The sequence below is a fragment of the Petaurus breviceps genome, unplaced genomic scaffold (assembly GCF_028583685.1).
Source record: "Petaurus breviceps papuanus isolate PSGF00001 unplaced genomic scaffold, PetGlider_PUasm1.0 229, whole genome shotgun sequence".
NCBI lineage: Eukaryota > Metazoa > Chordata > Mammalia > Diprotodontia > Petauridae > Petaurus > Petaurus breviceps.
This window is the reverse complement of record NW_027185903.1, coordinates 29,561,254-29,580,475: the sequence shown is the minus strand read 5'-3', so window position 1 is coordinate 29,580,475 and position 19,222 is coordinate 29,561,254. Positions and strand designations below refer to the sequence as shown.

Below are 19,222 nucleotides of genomic sequence, written 5' to 3'. Positions count from 1 at the left end.
TGTGTGTGTGTGTGTGTGTGTGTGTGTGTGTGTGTGTGTGTGTGTGTGTGCTAAGTGTCTGAGGCCAGATCCAAACTCAGGTCCTCCTGACCAGTGCTCTACTCACTGTGCCACCTAGCTTCAATAAATATTTTAAAAATCAAGATTTTCAATATTTTAAAATTCTCATTCCCTTAAAAATTGATTTCCCACCAAAATATCACCATTAATAATAATAATGGTTATTATCACATTGGTGGTGTTAAATTTAAAATATTCTTTATAAAATAAAGAGCTCTTTAGATTTAATAGCATAAGACCTGAGTTCAAGTGCTAGCTCTGTTATTTATTAAATGTGTTCTTGTAAACAAGTTACTTCACCTGAGCTCCAGGTTCCTCATCTGTAAAAAGGAATCACAGATCACATATTTGTGAATGGAAGAGACATTTAATCTAGAAGTGATCATCCAGTTTACAACTCCCTCATTTTATAAATGAGGAAACTGAGACTCAGAGATGTTAAATGACTTGCCTAAGGTCACACACATAGTAATCAGCAGAACCAAGATACGATCTTAGGTTTTCTGACTCCAAATTCAGAAATCATTCCATTGTACAATGATAATAATAACACTTGCATAATTTAACTCTTAAAGTTGTTATAAACTTTTAGAGACAAGTCATTTTTTTAAAAAAGACATGTATGTAGCTGGTGAAAATTCACAGGATATTTTGAAAACAAATACACACAAAACTTACATCATCATCAGGTCTAAAAGGATTTCCTCTTCCCCCAACACCTCCTGATATACTAAATCCAAGTTCAGGATCCTTTTCAACTCTTACTCGAATCTGAGTTTATGAAAATAAAACAAGCTCTTATTAACTGTTTTGTTTCAAAAACACTCGCAGCAAACTGAATACTTACCATCTAACATACCCTTTTCTAAATTCCAAATTTAAAATTTGTCTGAAAATAACAGTATCTACAGAATCTTTTAGATTAAATAATTAGGTCACTGACAATGTGAAACTAAGGCATACAATAAATGAAATAATATGCGGTTAATTAGTTAGTGAGTTAATAAGCACTGCTGGGATTATAAAGCACAGCTTCTAAATTTGTCTACTGCTTAGAGTTCATGAAAATATGCTATCAGTTATTAGCAGTCCTATTATATTTTTCACATTTAATTATATTATAATTAGATAATAAGATTAAAAGCAATAGACTTTCACTAAATGAGCATTCAGGGTATCAGATATAGAACACCGAAGTATACATGCAGATGGCCATCCTCTATTTATTATGGGACTAATATGTCATATTCTGTTTACTGTTTTGTAAAATGTCTATTTAAGATCCCTAGGTGGTTTTTGAAGAGTTAATTTTTTTGTATTTGAATATGTGCTTTCAAAGAGCTGGGTGTTTTAAACTTAATAAGCTCATAATTATCCCCACAAAGTAGCTAGCTATATTAATAAGAAAATAAGTTGAACTTTTATGTTGCTGGAGAAGAATCAACCAAAAAGCCAATAGCATTTTCCCCCCTGAATTTCCAGTGATAGTGATAGCTCACCATAACTCCAGGACATAACAGAATGACTGAGAATATTTTTAAAAATTTCATTCTCAGGGAGAGTATAGAAAATATAATGAAATCCTAAAATCTAAGAAACTATGCTCTAATATAATTTTTTAAAAAATTAGCCCATAATGCTCAATATTCTGCTATTTAATTTGTATTTAACAGGTCATAAATCACTGTTATAAGCAGGACAGAACTTGAGAAAACATCTGCCTTCTAAGACATAATGATGCCTAAGATTCCAAATTCCCTGAGTAAATCAGAAAGTAACAAAGGGAAAACAGGAAAACTTATCTTCCTGAGAAGCCTATAGACTCATGTACAAAATTTAACACATGAAAACACCTTTAGCATCCAGACAAAATTATAGTAATTATGCTAATGAGAATCTTATATGGATTTCTTTACAATAACATTAATAAGTCATCAATGTCTATAATTCCTAGGTGAAATACATTAAAGGCTCATTCTAATATTTGACGTTTCTGTTTTATTCTTACCTCTTGTTTTGCCAGTTCATGGACTTGTCTGGGAGAACATTGGGACTGTGTATATGGAGGCTGGTGGGCCACTTTCAGCATCAAGTAATCAATTAGTTGTTCTCTAGAGGGATGCCTTGCCACAGATGGCTGAGGAGGGGGGTGATGGACTTGACTATAATTTGCCTGAGGCCTGGGAGGCTGGCACATCTGTCCATTACTCAAAGGCATCTAAGAAAAACATGGAAGTGTCTTCAAATGACCAATAATGATGTTTTGACACATTCTTTGGAATTTCTTCTTAGAATAACGAAAATATTTGTGTTTAGCACTATACAAACACAGGATGTCATTTAGTAACACTTTTAGTATAATTTTGAGCATTAAACTATTAAGAAAAAAAAGCTAAATTGTTTTCCCTATTATCTTAACATAAAAATATCAATCCCTTAGCTTAAAACAAGCACTCAGTAAATACTTGAGTGATTGCTAATTGTAGAAAGGTAAAATTTCTCCCCACATGTAACTTCTCTTAGCTTTCTACTAACAATGATTAATTTTATAAAAACAGGTTTGCCTTAGAATCACTGTATTTTCCAATTCAATTAATATCTTGGAAACACCTCTATTTCCCCTTCATAGAGAAACCTTTGATTCATCCAACTAGGTAATTCAAAATTGACTTACTTTTTGCAAACATGATTAATCAGTGATTCTAATTCGTTAAGGCTTTTTTTTTTTTTTTGCTTTTTGGAGGGCAACCCCATGGGGTTAAGTGACTTGCCCAAAGTCAAAAGGCTAGTGTGTCAAGTGTCTGAGGCCAGATTTGAACTCAGGTCCTCCTTATTCCTGGGCCAGTGCTCTATTCACTGCGCCACCTAGCCGCCCCAATTCTGTAAGTCTTAATGGACAATAATCTCAAAGTGCTACACTCTTTAAGTTGGTGAAGCTTTCAGATCACTTTATTTTACAGAATAAGTTGAAAAAAAAAAGAACTACCCTTAGCATATAGCAATCTCTACTTTGTAGACCAAATGAATTCTGTATTCAATTTTTAGAAATGATGACCAAAAACTGCCTTTGTAAGAAGTGACATTAACAACTTATGCAGGGCTAGTGGGAGAAAGTCATAATTTTGAAACATCATTCATATATGCTTTGTTAAATATAACTAGCCTTTTCTATATGAGAGGAAACAAAATGGCTTGGGTATTCTTAGAGATTTAAGATTTTCTTAATGATCATGAACAATAGCAATCCCTCCTCCACATGAAAACAAAGCTAGAATAAAAACTGAAGATAATATAGTAAGTCCCTTCCCCTTAAGTGAGTAGAGGTAGACAAAATTTATCTCAGAGAAAAAAATCTCAAAGCACCATGCTTCTTAGAAGTGAATTTCCTTCTCATCTAAAAGGCAAAAGTTAATTGGGAGGGGCTGTGGAGGTTTAGAAAGGACAGCTGTCTACTAATATAAAGGGAAACCTTTTCTAAAGGTACTTTTTCTATAAAGCTGTATTTATTATACTATACTTGATCTATACTCAAAGACTGTGGTTATAAAAGAAGGACTATGCTATTTTGTAAACAGGGCATAGAAAGAACAATACCCCTTTCTTGACTCCTACTCTGTAACTGCAGACATAGGGGATCTTTCTCATGTCTATGAGACAAAACTGTACTGACTGGTTCCAATATGCTCAATATGGATTTAATGTAATTTATCTGTACTGGTACAACTTTGAATCATCCTATTTATCATAAATTTTCAGTGGATGGCAATTACTTTCTAGCCAAGATTCTTCCTGTAAATATCAGATATTGATCCTATATCTCCTGTTGACATATTTTTTGGCAAAAAAAATTTACATAGGAGAACTCATTTGATCCTCACTAAATTTCTATGAAGTAGATGGTAAAACGATTATTTCTGTTTTTAAAAGACAAAGAAATTGGTGCTCAGAGAAGCTAAGAAGCACAGAGCTAATACTCTCAAACTTGGAACTTAAACCTAGGTCCTACAATTACAAATTTTGGGTTCTGTCCACTGCACCACATAGGAGAGAAGCTATGTTCACACAGGAAGAGAAAACTAACCCTGTAAGAGACAGCATAGGTAATCACTAAATGAGCGGTCTAGGGAGCTATGGGAGCTCACAGGGGGAAGGAATCACTGAAGTGATAAAAGACTGACAGAAGCAGAAGATATGACTCAGGATCCCTCTGTCAGTAATGAAGGGGATTGTGGAGAATGAGAAGAGTCTCTCAGAGTCTGCAGATGGAAGTTAATTTCAGTTCATGGAAATATTCTACAACACAATGAAAGGAATGGTTGATGAAAATTTAGAGAAGGAAGCTCTGATCATTAGAGAGTATAGGTTTCGTCAAAAAACAAGTCGTGACAAAGTAACCTTAAGTTCATTTTCTCTTGACACGGTCATTAATTATACTGGTAGATGGGGGAAATACAACAGATGAGAGTTTACCTAAATTTCAGTGTCATGGAGAGGTCTGGCCAAAGAAGGGTTTGTCCTTAAGAGTCTTCTCAATATCCTCTGTTTACTACTGCCAGTTCACATGCAGGCTTGTGAACTGGCTTTCAGAAATGAATGGTAGAGGACACCTTTCCCTCCTATGTATAGGTATTCTCTGTTTCTTCTTACCTTATTGTATGAGATGAGAACACTCTCTAGGTAGCAAATGAGGCAACAATTGCTAAGCCCTACCCCTGCCACTCCAAGCTGATTGCTACCCCCAGCCCCTGCCACCTCTCCCCACCCAGTGGCCATGTGCCCTCAATGCATAATTAATGATTAGAGATGAAAATTAAAATAACTCTGAACTACTACCTCAAACCTATCAGATTGGCTAAAATGATGTAAAGGGAAATGGCAAATGCTGGAGGGGATGTGGAAAAATTGGGACACACACAGTTGGTGGAATTGTGAAATGCTCTAACCAATCTGAAGAGCAATTTGGTGTTATGTGTAAAATGTTATAAAAGTGTGTATACCTTTTGACCCAGCAATACCACTATTGGGCCTGTTTCCCATGGTGATCAGGGAAAAAGGAAAAGAATCTATATTCTTTCTAAAGAATATTCGTTCTAAAATATCTATAGTAGCTCTCCCATTGTAGTGGCAACGAATTGGAAATTGGGGGGATGCTCATTAATTGGGGAGTGGCTGAGTAAGCTATGGTATACAATTGTGATGGAATACTATTGTGCTTTAAGAAATGACAAGTAGGTTGGTTTTTAGAAAGAAATGTTAAGACGCATGAAATAATGCAGAGTTAAACATGCAAAATCAAAAGAACATCGTATATAGTAAGAGCAATAGTTTGAAGAGTATCTGTGAATGACCAAGCTATTCTGAGTAATGTGATCATTCATGTCAACTATGAAAGGCTTATGAAGGAAAATGCTATCATCTCCAGAGAAAGAACTGAGGTATGAAAGTATGTATTTTATGGTTCTGCATATATATCCATATAAAATGTTTGCCTTCTCTAATGTGAGGCTGGGAGGCAGACAACTCAGAAATCAAAATCTAACCAAAAATAACTAAATAAATTTGAAAACTTAAGATATGAAAGAAGATGGATGATAGAATTCAACTATTAACCAAGAATGATGGAGATTGGGGGGTGGGGAGCAGACAGAAAAATACACTAACATCTATACTAAGTTGGCTAGGGAACTAATCTCAAAATCAATGTTACTGGTTTCACATTAAAATACTCCAGAAATTATTATGTGCGTACTAGCATTTCAGAAACACTGAATGTTTAAGATTCTTTTGAAAGATAGTTAAGGAAAAACAACCTGATTCACATACATTCTATGCTCAAGATCCCTCAGGGGTTCTTGAATTACCTAGAGAATAAAATGTAAACTCCAAGACCTTCCTAATTCATATCCAAATCTATTTGTTAATCTTCCTCCCTTATTAGATTGTAAGCTCCTTGGAGGCAAGGAATTGGTCATTTTTCATCTCCAGTGCCTAGCATGGTGCTTTGCAGAGGATAGGTATTTAATAAATATTTTTTACTGAATGACAAGAGGAGCAAGGAGAATAAGTGAATGACAAGAAGGCTGGGTGTTATGATGTCTAAATGCACATGGGTTTAAAAAAAAAAATCTCTGAGCAAGATTTACCCTAGAAATACTACCATCTATGCCACTAAAAGAAAAACCAAATCAACCTAGATACTTCAGGTATGAGTGGAAAACTTCAAATTTTTGCCTCAAATTTACAAAATACCTCAAAATTACAAAGAGTTCATAAGTTAACTTAAAAATATAGAAATATCTTAAACCCAGTTTCATAGGATCAGAGATTCATCTACTACAGTCCCCTCATTACATAGATGGGGGCTGCATCCCAGAGAGATGAAGTGATTTGTTCAAGGTAACACCTCTTTCGATTAAATCTTACCAGTCTTTCATTGTATCACAGCCTTAAGAACACTGATCTAATTAGGTATGTAAAGTAGGACTCTATTCAGGGGGATTTAGCTACTTAAGTAGGAAAAGGACTTCATCAAGAGGACTCTAGCAATACCCAGGACACAGGCTCCAAAGAGGACATTACTTTTGTCTATCATATTAACATGTAAAGTCTTTGAAGACACTGGGAAATAGGACTGTAGTAAAATCAAAATCTTACTTTAACTTTTCAATTATGAAAAATATGTCCACTATTTAGAAACTCTCAAATAACTAATTTCAATGTCAAATTCTATATTATTTTTATGGCTTATAACCTAAAAAGTATAAGCTTATAGATTTTACTGTTTATTTCCTGAACACCTACTTTCTTCAAGCTGTCTGGAGGAACATCTTTGTGACTATGTGTAGCAGATGAGTAGTTCTGCTGTCCTGAAAGGAATACATCATCTTGGCATGGATCTCCAGGACTATCGCATGTCTGGGGGTGCTTGAAATGAGGGGGAAAATAAAAAAAAATTAAATGAAAGTGCCTTTAAAATGTTAAAGCAATAAAATAATTTTGATGAAAAAGTTAGGAAATGGTGAGTGATTAATTAATAAGGTGGTATGGATCCAAATCAAATACTCAGTCACTTCTATACTGATAAAGTTATCACTATACTTTCAAAATTACATGGCAAAGTTTATTCTAACAAAGCATACCTGTATAGCAAACAGGTATATACATACATAGATTAGAACGGATTTAATTTATATTATTTTTAGTTTGAGTGGTTGTTTGATGACTGGTTCAAAGATTTGAAAAGAGCTTATATCCTATTAAAGTAAGTAATCTTATAAACCTTTTTCTTGGAGGGGTGAAGCATCTCATAATAGCTTATTATTTAACTATTATCTAATAATTTTCATACAACACAATAACAACAAAGCCTGGATATTAACAGAATTAAAAAACATTATGACCTTGCTAGTTCTGAAGATATGTAGCTACAAAATATATACATTTTTATGGTTTTAAATAAGTGAACTGATTCTGATGTTTTTTCAAGAAAAGTATAAAACTTCAATTTTGTACAATTTAATATTACAGTTGAAGTTTTAGGAAATCCACTTCATCCTAAAGCCCCACAGGTTATTTATAAACCCTTAGGTGATTGATTTAAAAACTATGTACCAGCCATGTCCAGTGTGGCTGCTAGTTTAAACTCTGGCATTAATGTTCAAGTTGAAATTTCAACCAGTTTTGACACTGTTGTTAACACTGCTTTTCCCTGTCCTGAGAATGTTTTTATGACAAACCTTACTAATTTATTTAAATCACCAGCATAAGTTTCAAGTCAAGTTTGAACTTGTAACTATTTTCTTACCCTTCAAAGAGGCAGAGAGATCATATATTTGTTCACTAAAAACAAAACAAAAAATTGGGTTCAAAGCCCCAGAGTTAAAAAGTAAGATAATAAACATGGCTGATAGCAAGTCATGGCTATTAGACACTTAGCCTGTGGTGGCAGAGGTTCAGTAAATCTAAACCAGCTGTTTTAGGATTTTCATTTTCTCCTCTATCTTTTTCCCCACATTTGAAAGTTTTAACCTCTGGTAGACACTTGTGGTCAAGGCAATTAAGAAAGAATGAGTTCTATCCAAGATAGAATGAACCAGGAACCAAGAGTTAATACCACTGAATTATGGACAGAAGAAGTCAACAGGAAGAGAAAATCAAAAAGGAAATGCTGGACCCATCCTTGCACAGGGGCTGACTATGTCAATCCCTTAAAGTGGGATAAAGGTGAGATCATCAAGTTTCATTGAAGGAGAGATTTTTTAAGAAAAGGTTATGATAGACAGGAGAGAAGTTTTTTCAGAAACTTGTTGGCAGACCTCAAATTCTTGCTATGCCACTAGCTGTCTGAAGGTGAACATTAAAATGGACCTTGGTTTTTGTGCTTCTGACCTTTTTCCAGCTCAGGACAGCCAAGAATTACGGGTTAGAAAGAATGAGGATGGGCATCATTGGCTGTGATCTTTACATAGTATGTAAGATTTATCGTATCCCTTCACATATTTAACCATTTTAGAAATTTCTGACATAATTATTTGACAATAATTCTCAAAAACTCTGGGGACTAGGTCATACTTTTAATTAGTTAATTCTTCCTTATCTAAGTGTGACTCATCATTCTCTTCTTGGATTATATGTGACTTCTACCTTAAATCCTAGACAGGTTTTTCTTCACTGCTAAGTATATTACTGGAAAGTAGGGAATGAAAACAAATTTTAAAAGTAGAAAACAGAGAAATACTGCCAAAATTAAAAAATTTCCACTTAAAAAGAATTTTAAAAGAAACTTTACTACTTTTTTGCATATAACAGTGTGGATAACTGATGGCTGATTATATTTTTCTCTTATAACTGAAATTGAAAGCTAAGGAGTTTAAATAAAGCTTGAATGTTCAGGGATGAGCAGCAGTATAACTTGTAGCACATCAGGATTCCTGACTAAAAGAAGGGAAAGTCACTTTATTAGTGATGAACAGAACACTTTAAATTTCTTTTTCTTCTATGTATAGAAAAGACTGATCTACTATAGGTACTCACACGAAAAATGTGCCCACCAGAACCTCTTCCGTCTGCAACACTCAAGGCAAGACTGCCTTGGCTGCCGTGCAGATCCCTAGAGCTGCCATAGTGAAAGCTGCTTACTGCAGCAAAATTGGAATTAAAGGACCTAGACAGCATGCTCTGAATAAAGAGGGGACAGATTTAACCGAGATTAGTGCAGCATGCAAAAACCACAGGACATGTTATATACATAGACTTATATGCAAGTACACTCAATGTCATGCAGAAGTAATACCATGCAAACAAATCAAGTGTCAATGCCATTGTGACATATAACTTTGGTGCCTATTACAAATCAAGACATATAAAGTACACAGATATTACATGTAAATAAAATAATTTACATATTTGAACATTAAAGGAGACAGTACATGAAACAGTGCTTATTTACTTGATAATGATTATTTATTTATTCCAAACATGTCTTACACAAAGTGTTAGGAAGCAGAAACTGAAGCCACATTTAAAAGACATTCATCCAGCCATATTTATAGCTATAAACATTTAAATATACACTCCCCACCCCAGGCACACAATATATTTTCGAAAGTTACCAGGTCCTTACTTATTTCAGTTAATTTTAAAAAGGTGTTTATACCCAAGAAAAATATCCTGAGGTGGAAACAAATTTGACAAACATATTGTTATATGATGATTAAAATGAGATTTTCTGTACTTTGACCATCAAGGCTAAAAGAAATAGAAACCTGATGTATAGGAACAATTTTTCCTTCTAAATAAGTTTTCTACATGAAAGATGATAATGACAAATAGTTTTGTCTTTTACAAATCACACATTATTGCCACTTAAAGAATCTGGGGGTCATTTTTTTCTCAAAGGGACAAGAATAATATAGAGATAAGAGTTCATCTTAAAATAATGGGTTATGGGAATGGAGTAACCTACTTCACAACCACAAATGGTTTCATCAATGTGAAAAGAGAACTAAAGGAATACTAATATAATGTACATAATTGTTTATTGTTTCTTTCTGATTAAAATTATGGTGTTCAAAAGAAAACTTACAAGGAAGCAAAAGAAAAGGCAGTTCTTAGCACAATGTGCAGTATTTATTATATAGGCTTTCTTGAAGTGGAAATTTATTGCTGTTAATTTTAAATCCTCTGGGGCAGCTAGGTGGCGTAGTGAGTAAAGTGCTGGCTCTGGAGTCGGGAGGACCCGAGTTCGGTTCCAGCCTGAGATACAACACCCACACAAAAATACTAGCCGTGTAACCTTGGGCAAGTTACTTAACCCCAAATTGCCCTCCAAAAGGCAAAAAAAAAAAATTTTTAAATCTTCTCACATTCTTCTGTGCACATGGTAATGCTTTTAAAAAATTTCCTCATTTTCTATTATTTTAATTTTAGTATTTAAGTTTTTTTCTTTCCTTATTTTGTATTTAAGTTCAAAATTAAAAAAATTTTTTTTAAATTAAGTAAAGCTATGGTGTTAAATAAGCTGTTATAGTTGCTTATTTAACTGGCGTTTCATATAGATTTGTCTAGAAGAGAAAAGAATACTGGTGGTCAAAATACTATTTGTAATGGGCTTGGTTGCCAAAGAGGGGACAGTCAGATTTGTCATATATTTAATACATACAAATATCACTTCAAGGATGTACAAAGTTAGTATGCAGGAACTTCTCAATTTAATGAGGGTATCAAATTCAAGTACTGTGAAAAATTAATTTTGACACTCCTCTTGGGTTTTAGAAAAAAAATAGGTAAATTATCATTTGGCTTTAAAGAATTAAAGAAAATATTTATATGAAAGACTAGCTCTATTTTATTCAGTTACTTGTCTGTTACTCTAATATACATTAAACCTCTAGGATGGATAGCTATTTTTGTTTTTAGGAAGCAAAACGATATAAAATATAAAGCAGTTTAAGGGTAACACAACTTCTCTCATTCATGTAAGCCATGAAATATCATTCTGACCAATATAGTTAACCACGGAACAGGTATGTGGTTTAGAAGGGTTGTAAGGGCAGTTATGCTACTAAAAAAACAAAAAAGCATTATTAAAAGTACTATTATGTTACTGTACCATGATTTTAAACATTTTAAGTAACATATTTAAATATGAGGGAACTTTTGGGCCAATCAAAAGTATGTTTTAAAGTTTCCCAAGTTCTATTTAATAGCAGCCAAGAGGTCTTTTGAGAAATAAAATGTGCCAATTTTGTATGTACATTATTAAGCATATTCCAATATGTTACAAATGTGTTGATTGAAATTGCTATTTCTTTTTAAAGTAGTTGGCAGCGGCGGGGGCAAAATTCATCTCAGGAAGATATTCCATGTCATTTTGAGGACAGAACTTTAAAATCTAATATAAAAACCAATTTTTTTTTAAAGTTGAAAAGACCTGGTACATTTTAAGTTTCTCTTTTGTCTAAAACCTTTTTCTCTTCTCTTGATACATTTACTTTCATGCTAACTTCATCTTATTATTTGTATTCAATTTATATTTTTAGGTATCTGATTCTAACATCTATTCTTGTACATATACTCAAATCCTTTATTTTCAACTGCGCAAGGTGGTATCTTGCCATCACTTGAAACAACATATTTCCACAGTAAATTCATTATCCATCCTCCTGTTTTCTTCCTAATTTATATCTGTAGTGATACCAGTATCTACCCAATACTAAGCTGGAAACATTTGGAATAATTCCTTCCTTTGGTCTTCGATCTCTATAACCAAGCATCACCTCACTATTGCTTACACGGTTGTTCTCTAACTGATTTCTCGGAGTTCAGTCTTTATACATACTAATCCAACTCCTTCTGATTAACACATAAATATTTCAAAAACGCCATGTCATTTTTTATTCAAAAAGTATATTGAATTTACGAGAAATCCCTATTACAGCTTTCCACTGTCCATCATGAGTACCAAAGAGCCTGTTATCTTATCCTATACCAACCTATTAACATTATGAATTGAGCCATAATTACGAATTGCTGTTAATCCTAAAGCACATGCCTGCTTTTCTTGAAAGTATATGCCCTAACCTTCCCCTCAGCCCCCAAAAAGCCTCTGGCTTCAGCCATGTTTGTCACTTTTGTACATATGATGCTCCATTGACCTGGAATTCTCTTTTTTATCTCCATCTATCCACATTCTACCTATTCTTACAGGACCTGTTCAAGTTTCATCTCCTGAATGAAATAAATCTATCTCCAAGTACTCTATCCTACCTGTGATCACACCCTTTTCTGAACATTTAGTGTCTATATTCCCATCACTTTTGGTACTTGATCTTAATTGGCTATTAATGCAAACTGAATAATCAGACAGAGATAAAACAATAAATCTGCTTCTTATAAATTCTCACCTTTTGACTTCTATTATTTGGGATCAATTTACAACTACAAATTTAAAGTGACAGCAATGCCTAGGCTAACTGATAAACAAGAATTTTGCTAAGTGATAGATGATAAATTTTGACAAAATTAAAAGTTTATTTGTGTAGTTTTAGAGGTAGTACAATTTTTGACAGCAGTTAACGTATCTATGATTTTCCCCCCTGAATTCTGCCTCAGGTAGCAAATATTAAAAAGTATAAAGATATGGAGGAAAATGTGAAATGATTTAAAATTTCTATTATTGTTAACCACTGAGATAAATTTAAAGTGACTAACCAAGGGTTACAACACTTCATAATCTCCACATGAATCAAAAGTCAAATGAGGAAAAAAACCTATCAAGAAAAATTAGGCAACAAGTTCCCAGAATTGTTATTCTACAGTCAACGTGGAATGTCTACAACCATTGTCTAAATATATGCTGTTACTTAGTCTACGATATTTTACTCTGGGGTCATTATTCCCCTTAAAACTACAACTGTCTAAAAGCAGAAGCATTAGCAAGAAAAAAATAAGTAAATATTACATCTTGATATTCTTTTTACAAAATCTGTATACCATAACAATCCTTTTAACTCTAATTTAAAATGTTGAGCTTTTTACAATTGATAAGCTCAGTTCAGGAAGATACACACACATTGTGATCAATTTTTTTTAGACAGTGTGTATGTAAATAGATCTGGATAGTCATTTTTACTACTATAGAGAAGTTTCAAATTTTAAGGTCTTTCAGCGTATATAATAGTGTATAATGTACTATACTGCAGGAGGTCAAAAACAGATGTGTGTGCGTGTATGTGTGTGTGTGTACATATGTACACAACAGGGTCTTCTCTTCACAAGTCACAATTAAGAGACAAAAATTAAAAGAACAGAAGTGGAGATTGCAGTCTTCCTGAAGCAAGGAGTCAGATAACAATATATTGAATTTATGAGTAATCCCTTACATTCTAGCAGTCATGATGAAGAAAGGGAGTTTGGGCATATAGTAACAGAACTAATATTAACACTGACTACTGAGGCTAAGTGACCCCTTCAAATCCACATGCTGCCTCCTTTCACAAGCGAGGAAGGAAGTAGGAAGACAAACTTTCTCCCCTGCAGGCAACAGTGTGTAGATTCAGGCAGTCTTCTCTACAAATTTCTACATTCTACCTCCAAATTAGGATGTGAGGACAATGCTAATCACATCTTGTCTGGACATCTGAAATAGCTTCAGTTTTGGTCTCTTTGTTTCAAGTCTCTCCCCACTCTAATCCATATTCCACACAGTTACCAAAGTGATTTTCCTAAAACAAAGGTCTGATCACATCAAACAACCCCTCAAATATAAACTTAACTATTCGGCATTTAAATCACTTAATAACCTCATCTGATTCTACCCTTCCAGTCTCATACAATGCTATATCCTCCACCTCTGCGCTGAAAGTGATTGTTCCCCACTCCTGAATGCTTTCTCTCCTCACCTCTGTCTCTTCAAATTCCTGCTTTCCTTCAAGACTTAGCATAAGAAGCCTTCAATGGTCCCTCTATACCAACAGTGCTCCCTCCCCAAACCTTATATTCATCCTATAGCTATGCATGAGTATCTGTTGCCTTTCTCATTACGAGTTTCTTGAGTACTAAAAGCCACTGTACCTTGCATATATTAAGCACGTAATAAATGTTTACTGATTGACTGATCCTGTACCCTCTGTGTAGCCTATGATAAATTTTAAAACTTCATAAACATGTCATTGAAATTTTTTAAAAGTAGAAAAACACTACCCATAAAGAGTAACAGGATTGCTATTGGCATCTTATTTACTAAAACCTCTGGCAGAATTCAAGCAAACTACGGACAGAGAAGGTTTGCTTTTTGCCTTAGTATCTCCAATGCCTGATACACAGTTGGTGTTTAATAAATGCTTGTACTGATTGACTTCCAAGAACATTTTCTCTTTGACCAAAGAGTAATGTCAGCATCAGCTAAGAAATATGGAAACTTAAATGGGTCCCAAAAGGAAAACATTAGTGTTTATGGACTTCCTATTTAAAAACATGAGGTTTTTAAAAATCTTTTAGGATTTAGTCCCTTCATCAAAAGAAGGCATGGGCTTTATCTATAACATAAGGTAAATAATGTATATACCATCCCTTATGCAAAAAACAGTTAACTAAACTTCTTCTTAAGTTAACTAAATGAGATTTTGAGAAGTCTCCATAAAAATTAACTGGTATTACTCCTTATCCCATTACACAGAACAAATGTAAAATAAGCAGAAGTCTTAACATATATTTGCTGAAGAAAATGTGGGCCAATAGAAATGCTAGGGGGAAGACCCTGTGCATTCTTCAAATAATCTGATTATGGACTTAATGTTTGTTTTTCTTACCACAATACATACTCTGATGAATATTTCATATACTGATGGACCAAATTTAAATCTAGAAATGTAATGTCAAGTTCTGAGGCTGAACTACATGTGATAATGTAAATTCATTTCATAAACACTGTAAAAATGGAAAGCATATCTAATTTGTAATCCATTTATACTCCGCCCATTTTAGGAAAATTACATATCAGACTAACAGAACTAAAATCAACAATAAACATTAGCAAATACTTTCCAAATACTGATTCCCAAGTAAATATAGGCCAGAAAGTGGTTTTACCTGAATGTTCATATGTGATTATTATGTTCACCACATTAAAATATATAAAAATAATGTAAAAATACAGTTCAAGAAGCTGCCAATTATTTTCAGATAAAATCAGTACACAAATGTTGTGAGTTTAAACATGTACTTATTTTGAGCTTTTCACAATGTTCCCTGGAAGGAAGGCTTCATAAGTAACTAACTTATATAGGTCATTTTTCCTGCTCTCTCTATCACACTCCCAGGGAGCTGATGCTACCCATGCTGGAGGGATCACAGTGGCCTTCTAATGCTGAGTGCGGGTGGCAATATACCTTTTAAGCTCATTGCTGTAGACTCCCACAGTCTCATAAATTAGGAGCAACAGCACAATGGAATATATGGGAATGACATCAAATACAATTTATGACAAGTTGTCTGTAATGGACTATTTCTCTACCTCCTCTAATATAGTTCTCCTTTGATGCTTCACTGTGACATGAAAATGATCCTCAATTTCAGAAGGCTGTAATAGCATAGTTATAACAGGGGCAGCTAGATGGTGGAATGGATAGAGTTCCAGGCCCAGAGTTCAGAAGATCTGAGTTCAAATCTGGCCTTAGATATTTTTTATATGTGTGTGACCCTGGGCAAGTCCTTCACTGTTTGTCTCAGTTTCCTTCTCTGTAAAATGAGCTGGAGAAGGAAATGGCAAAATACTCCAGCATCTTTACCACCCCAAATGGGGTCACGGAGAGTCGGACATGACTGAAACAACTCAACAACAACAACATGACAGCACAGTATATACTCTGGCAAATCTTGCTAAACTAGAAATCCTTCAGACACATGTCTGGTAGTGCATTCTATGTTTGTTGTCTAAACACTGGCCTAGTTAAGGGCAAAGTGCAGTCCACCACACTGTTCTGCCATAACAATTTTGAAATATCATCAAATAAGTCAATTAAGGAATTACGATCTATATCATGGTATATCCAAGGTGAAAAAAATCATATTTCTTCAAAGGATTTAGGTAATTTTCTGAATTGTTTCATATATTCTGGACAAGATAGGAAGAGAACTTAAGGTTGAGAACTTTGTACTACACACTTTTGTTTACCTCACAGTACTCAATTTACATTCTAAAGGGAGAGACAATATGTAAATATCTAGGTACACACAAGAGAATATATGAGGGCAATCTGAAAGTATAAAATACATTTAATATGTTATTTTCTTTTATTTTTGCCTTTTCGAGGGCAATTGGGGCTAAGTAACTTGCCCAAGATTACATGGCTAGTTTTTTTGTGTGGGTGTTAAGTGTCTGAGGCCAGAACCGGAACCGAACTAGGGTCTCCTGACTCTGGGGCTGTCGCTTTACTCACTGCACCACCTAGACGCCCCATTAATGTTATTTTCAAAGCTGTCCTGCTTATCTGGGTTTTCGACTTACCTTCATTTTGTCCTTTCCTCTGTGCTCCTGAAATGCTTTGATGACCCACTTTTTTTCGTTTTTAAAATTTCAGCAACCCCTTGCTCCTTTTAAGCAGTTCCCTCTCCCCTAATTCTTAAAACTTTCACCTCTACTCCCACCCTGCCAAGGGTGTTCACACCTTAACTTCCCTTCAGACTTCTATTATAAAAATCCTGAACTCCAGAACTTTCTCTCTGATCATAACCTATTCTTCTTTCCCCCTCTATCTTTACACATACTCTTCAGTTTTACTGTGACTGCTGGTGCTCTTTTGATTCCTCCCTTTTTCCCCAGTTCATTAATGATGTTATGGTTTCACTTCCCTCTCAACAATGATATTGTGACCCTGTCAGGAAATTATGTTGACTATGTCAGCTACAGAATTTATTCTTTCCCCTCAACTGGCTCCTCACAGCATCATCTCTTAAAGTTTCATAACTGTATCCCTTACAGTCACTCCAAGTTCTCTCTATTTCAGTAAAATCTGTAAACCAGTCTGTCAGTATATGTTTGCTTCTTATTTGATTGAAAAGATCTTTACGTAAAAAATTATGTGACTGACTTTTTTCTTTTTCTCTCCTATTGAGACAAGTGAGATGGTCCTCTTCCTTGTCAAAATTAATCTGTGCGCTTGATGCCATCCATAATCTAATGTCTCATCTAGAATCATATTCCTTCAGTCATCGCCCCTCTCCTCTTTCTTCACCTTCAGTCTTTCTACTGGCTCTTTCCCTTCTAATCTATCTTTTGCCCTATCCTTTAAAAAAAAAAAAAGCCTCCACTCTACACTTTTATCACGTATCTTCAAAATTTCATCATTTTTTCTTTCATCCCCTTTCATTGTCAAACCCTAATCATTCCTCAGCATCCTACAATCATGCTTTTTTTCTCTATCTCCAAATATGATAACCTCTCTTTTGACCACTCCCTCTGCTTGAGCTATCCTTTCTAGGATTCCATGGTGTGTTTCTTGGTTGACAACTTTTCTCTTGGTTTGTAAATGTGGGCATTCTCCCTATCCTTCCCCCAAAATCTGTCCTGTCTCATTTCTCTATACTCTTATATTTAGAAACCAATTCAATCTTAGCTTTAATGATCACATCTATTCAGAAGATTACCAAATTTATAGCTCCAGTTGTTTGTTGAATATCTTGCTGTCACCTCAAACGCAACATACACAAAAATGAAATTATCTTGTCTCCTTAACTCTATTGACCTCTTAACCTGACTTTTTCATGGTCAGCTTTTGACTCTTTCTTTTGCCTCATCCGTTTTTCATGCCTCAACCCCCACATCCGTTTTGTTGCTAGGTCCTGTCATTTTTGCCTTTACAATATCTTTCACCTCTTTTCCTTCCTTCCAGTTCCTCCTCTCCTTTTACTTCCCATTGGTGCCAACTCTAGTTCAGATCCTCCTTACCTCTTACCTAAAGTATTGTAATAAGCCTCTTAATTGATCTCCTTCCCTCTGGTTTTTCACTTTTTCCAAGTTATTCTACATACAACTGACAGGGTAATTTTTCTAATGTGAAGGTCTCACCACATCCGTTCTCTCTTCAAAAACCTTCAACAGTTGTTTATTTTTTTATCAAAAAGAATCACAAACTCTTCACTTGGCAAGGACCACTCATCCTCCGCTCTTCTCAAAAAAAAAATTGGCTCTGAACTATCTTTTCAAGTTGATTACATCTTCCATGCTCTACATCCTAGCCAAACTTGATTGCATGCTATGCCTTTGATCTCACCCTGCCCCATCTTGACCCAGTGCCTGTGTTCAAGTAATTGTTCATTCTTTGCACATCTTTCCTCTTGAAATTCTTCCTTTCGAACAATGCCTAGCTTGGGTGTCATCTCTTCCATGAAACCTTCCCTGTTCCCCTAAAGTGATTTCTCTCTTCTTGATGTTCTCACTATGCCTGGATCTCTCCTATGCTCTTTAACACTGTATAATCTGGTTAACAGTTATATGTATATTTCTCATCTACACTATTGGCCAGGTACTGTCCTTTATTTCAACTCTGAATAATTAAATGATTTTAATTGTGTAATTAATATATGTTTGTTAAACTGGAAGCACTAAGTATAACAGATGCTATATGAAGAAGAGGCTGTGTTTTCTCCTCTGAGAAGAGACAGGATCACTGCCATGGTAGTTTCATTTTTCAACTGCTACATACTGTTTTCACTTAGTGATGAAGCACTTCCACAATGCCCTCTCCTTTCCTCATTAATTGTATATCCACAATGCCATCTCCTCTCGACTTTTTATTACTTCCATTCTTTTAATGGTTAACCCTACATAACCCTATACAACTTGCACTATTACTCATAAGTGACTGGGCAGTGCTGGAGATGTCAAGACACTATGCTAACCAGGCTGAATACAAATATACTGCTTCCAATCCTAATTGGACCATCAGTGCTTCATCTTACAGATTTCTTATCTCATTCAGCACAGTGGCTACTCCAGGTCTCTTCTCTTACTACTTTAATTTCCTAACTCCATCACCTAAAGAAGTCCCTGTCTTGATAAAACCCACATTTACTGGAAGTACAGTGGTCAAAGATGGAAAGAAGGGTGCAGTTTGATTGTTCTACTGAAATGATAATATACTTTTGAATGAGGAAAAGTATA

The 19,222-nt window shown here is 34.7% G+C and overlaps 1 protein-coding gene across 6 annotated transcripts in view; it reads right to left on the bottom strand.

The window, feature by feature from the left end:
• ERBIN (erbb2 interacting protein) overlaps positions 1 to 19,222 on the bottom strand; it is a 188,206-nt gene that overhangs the window by 8,837 nt on the left and 160,147 nt on the right. The window contains exons 23-26 of one of the 6 annotated variants that reach the window (XM_069096431.1): positions 9,094 to 9,237; positions 6,862 to 6,984; positions 2,069 to 2,278; positions 739 to 831 (exon numbers count right to left, since the gene is read on the bottom strand). The exons of 1 other annotated variant lie outside the window; for it this stretch is intronic. In XM_069096431.1, coding sequence (XP_068952532.1) covers positions 739 to 831; positions 2,069 to 2,278; positions 6,862 to 6,984; positions 9,094 to 9,237 — 570 coding nt within the window. The remainder of the gene's footprint in view (positions 1 to 738; positions 832 to 2,068; positions 2,279 to 6,861; positions 6,985 to 9,093; positions 9,238 to 19,222) is intronic. 4 more of the 6 variants (XM_069096432.1, XM_069096433.1, XM_069096434.1 and 1 more) reach the window with 4 other exon arrangements.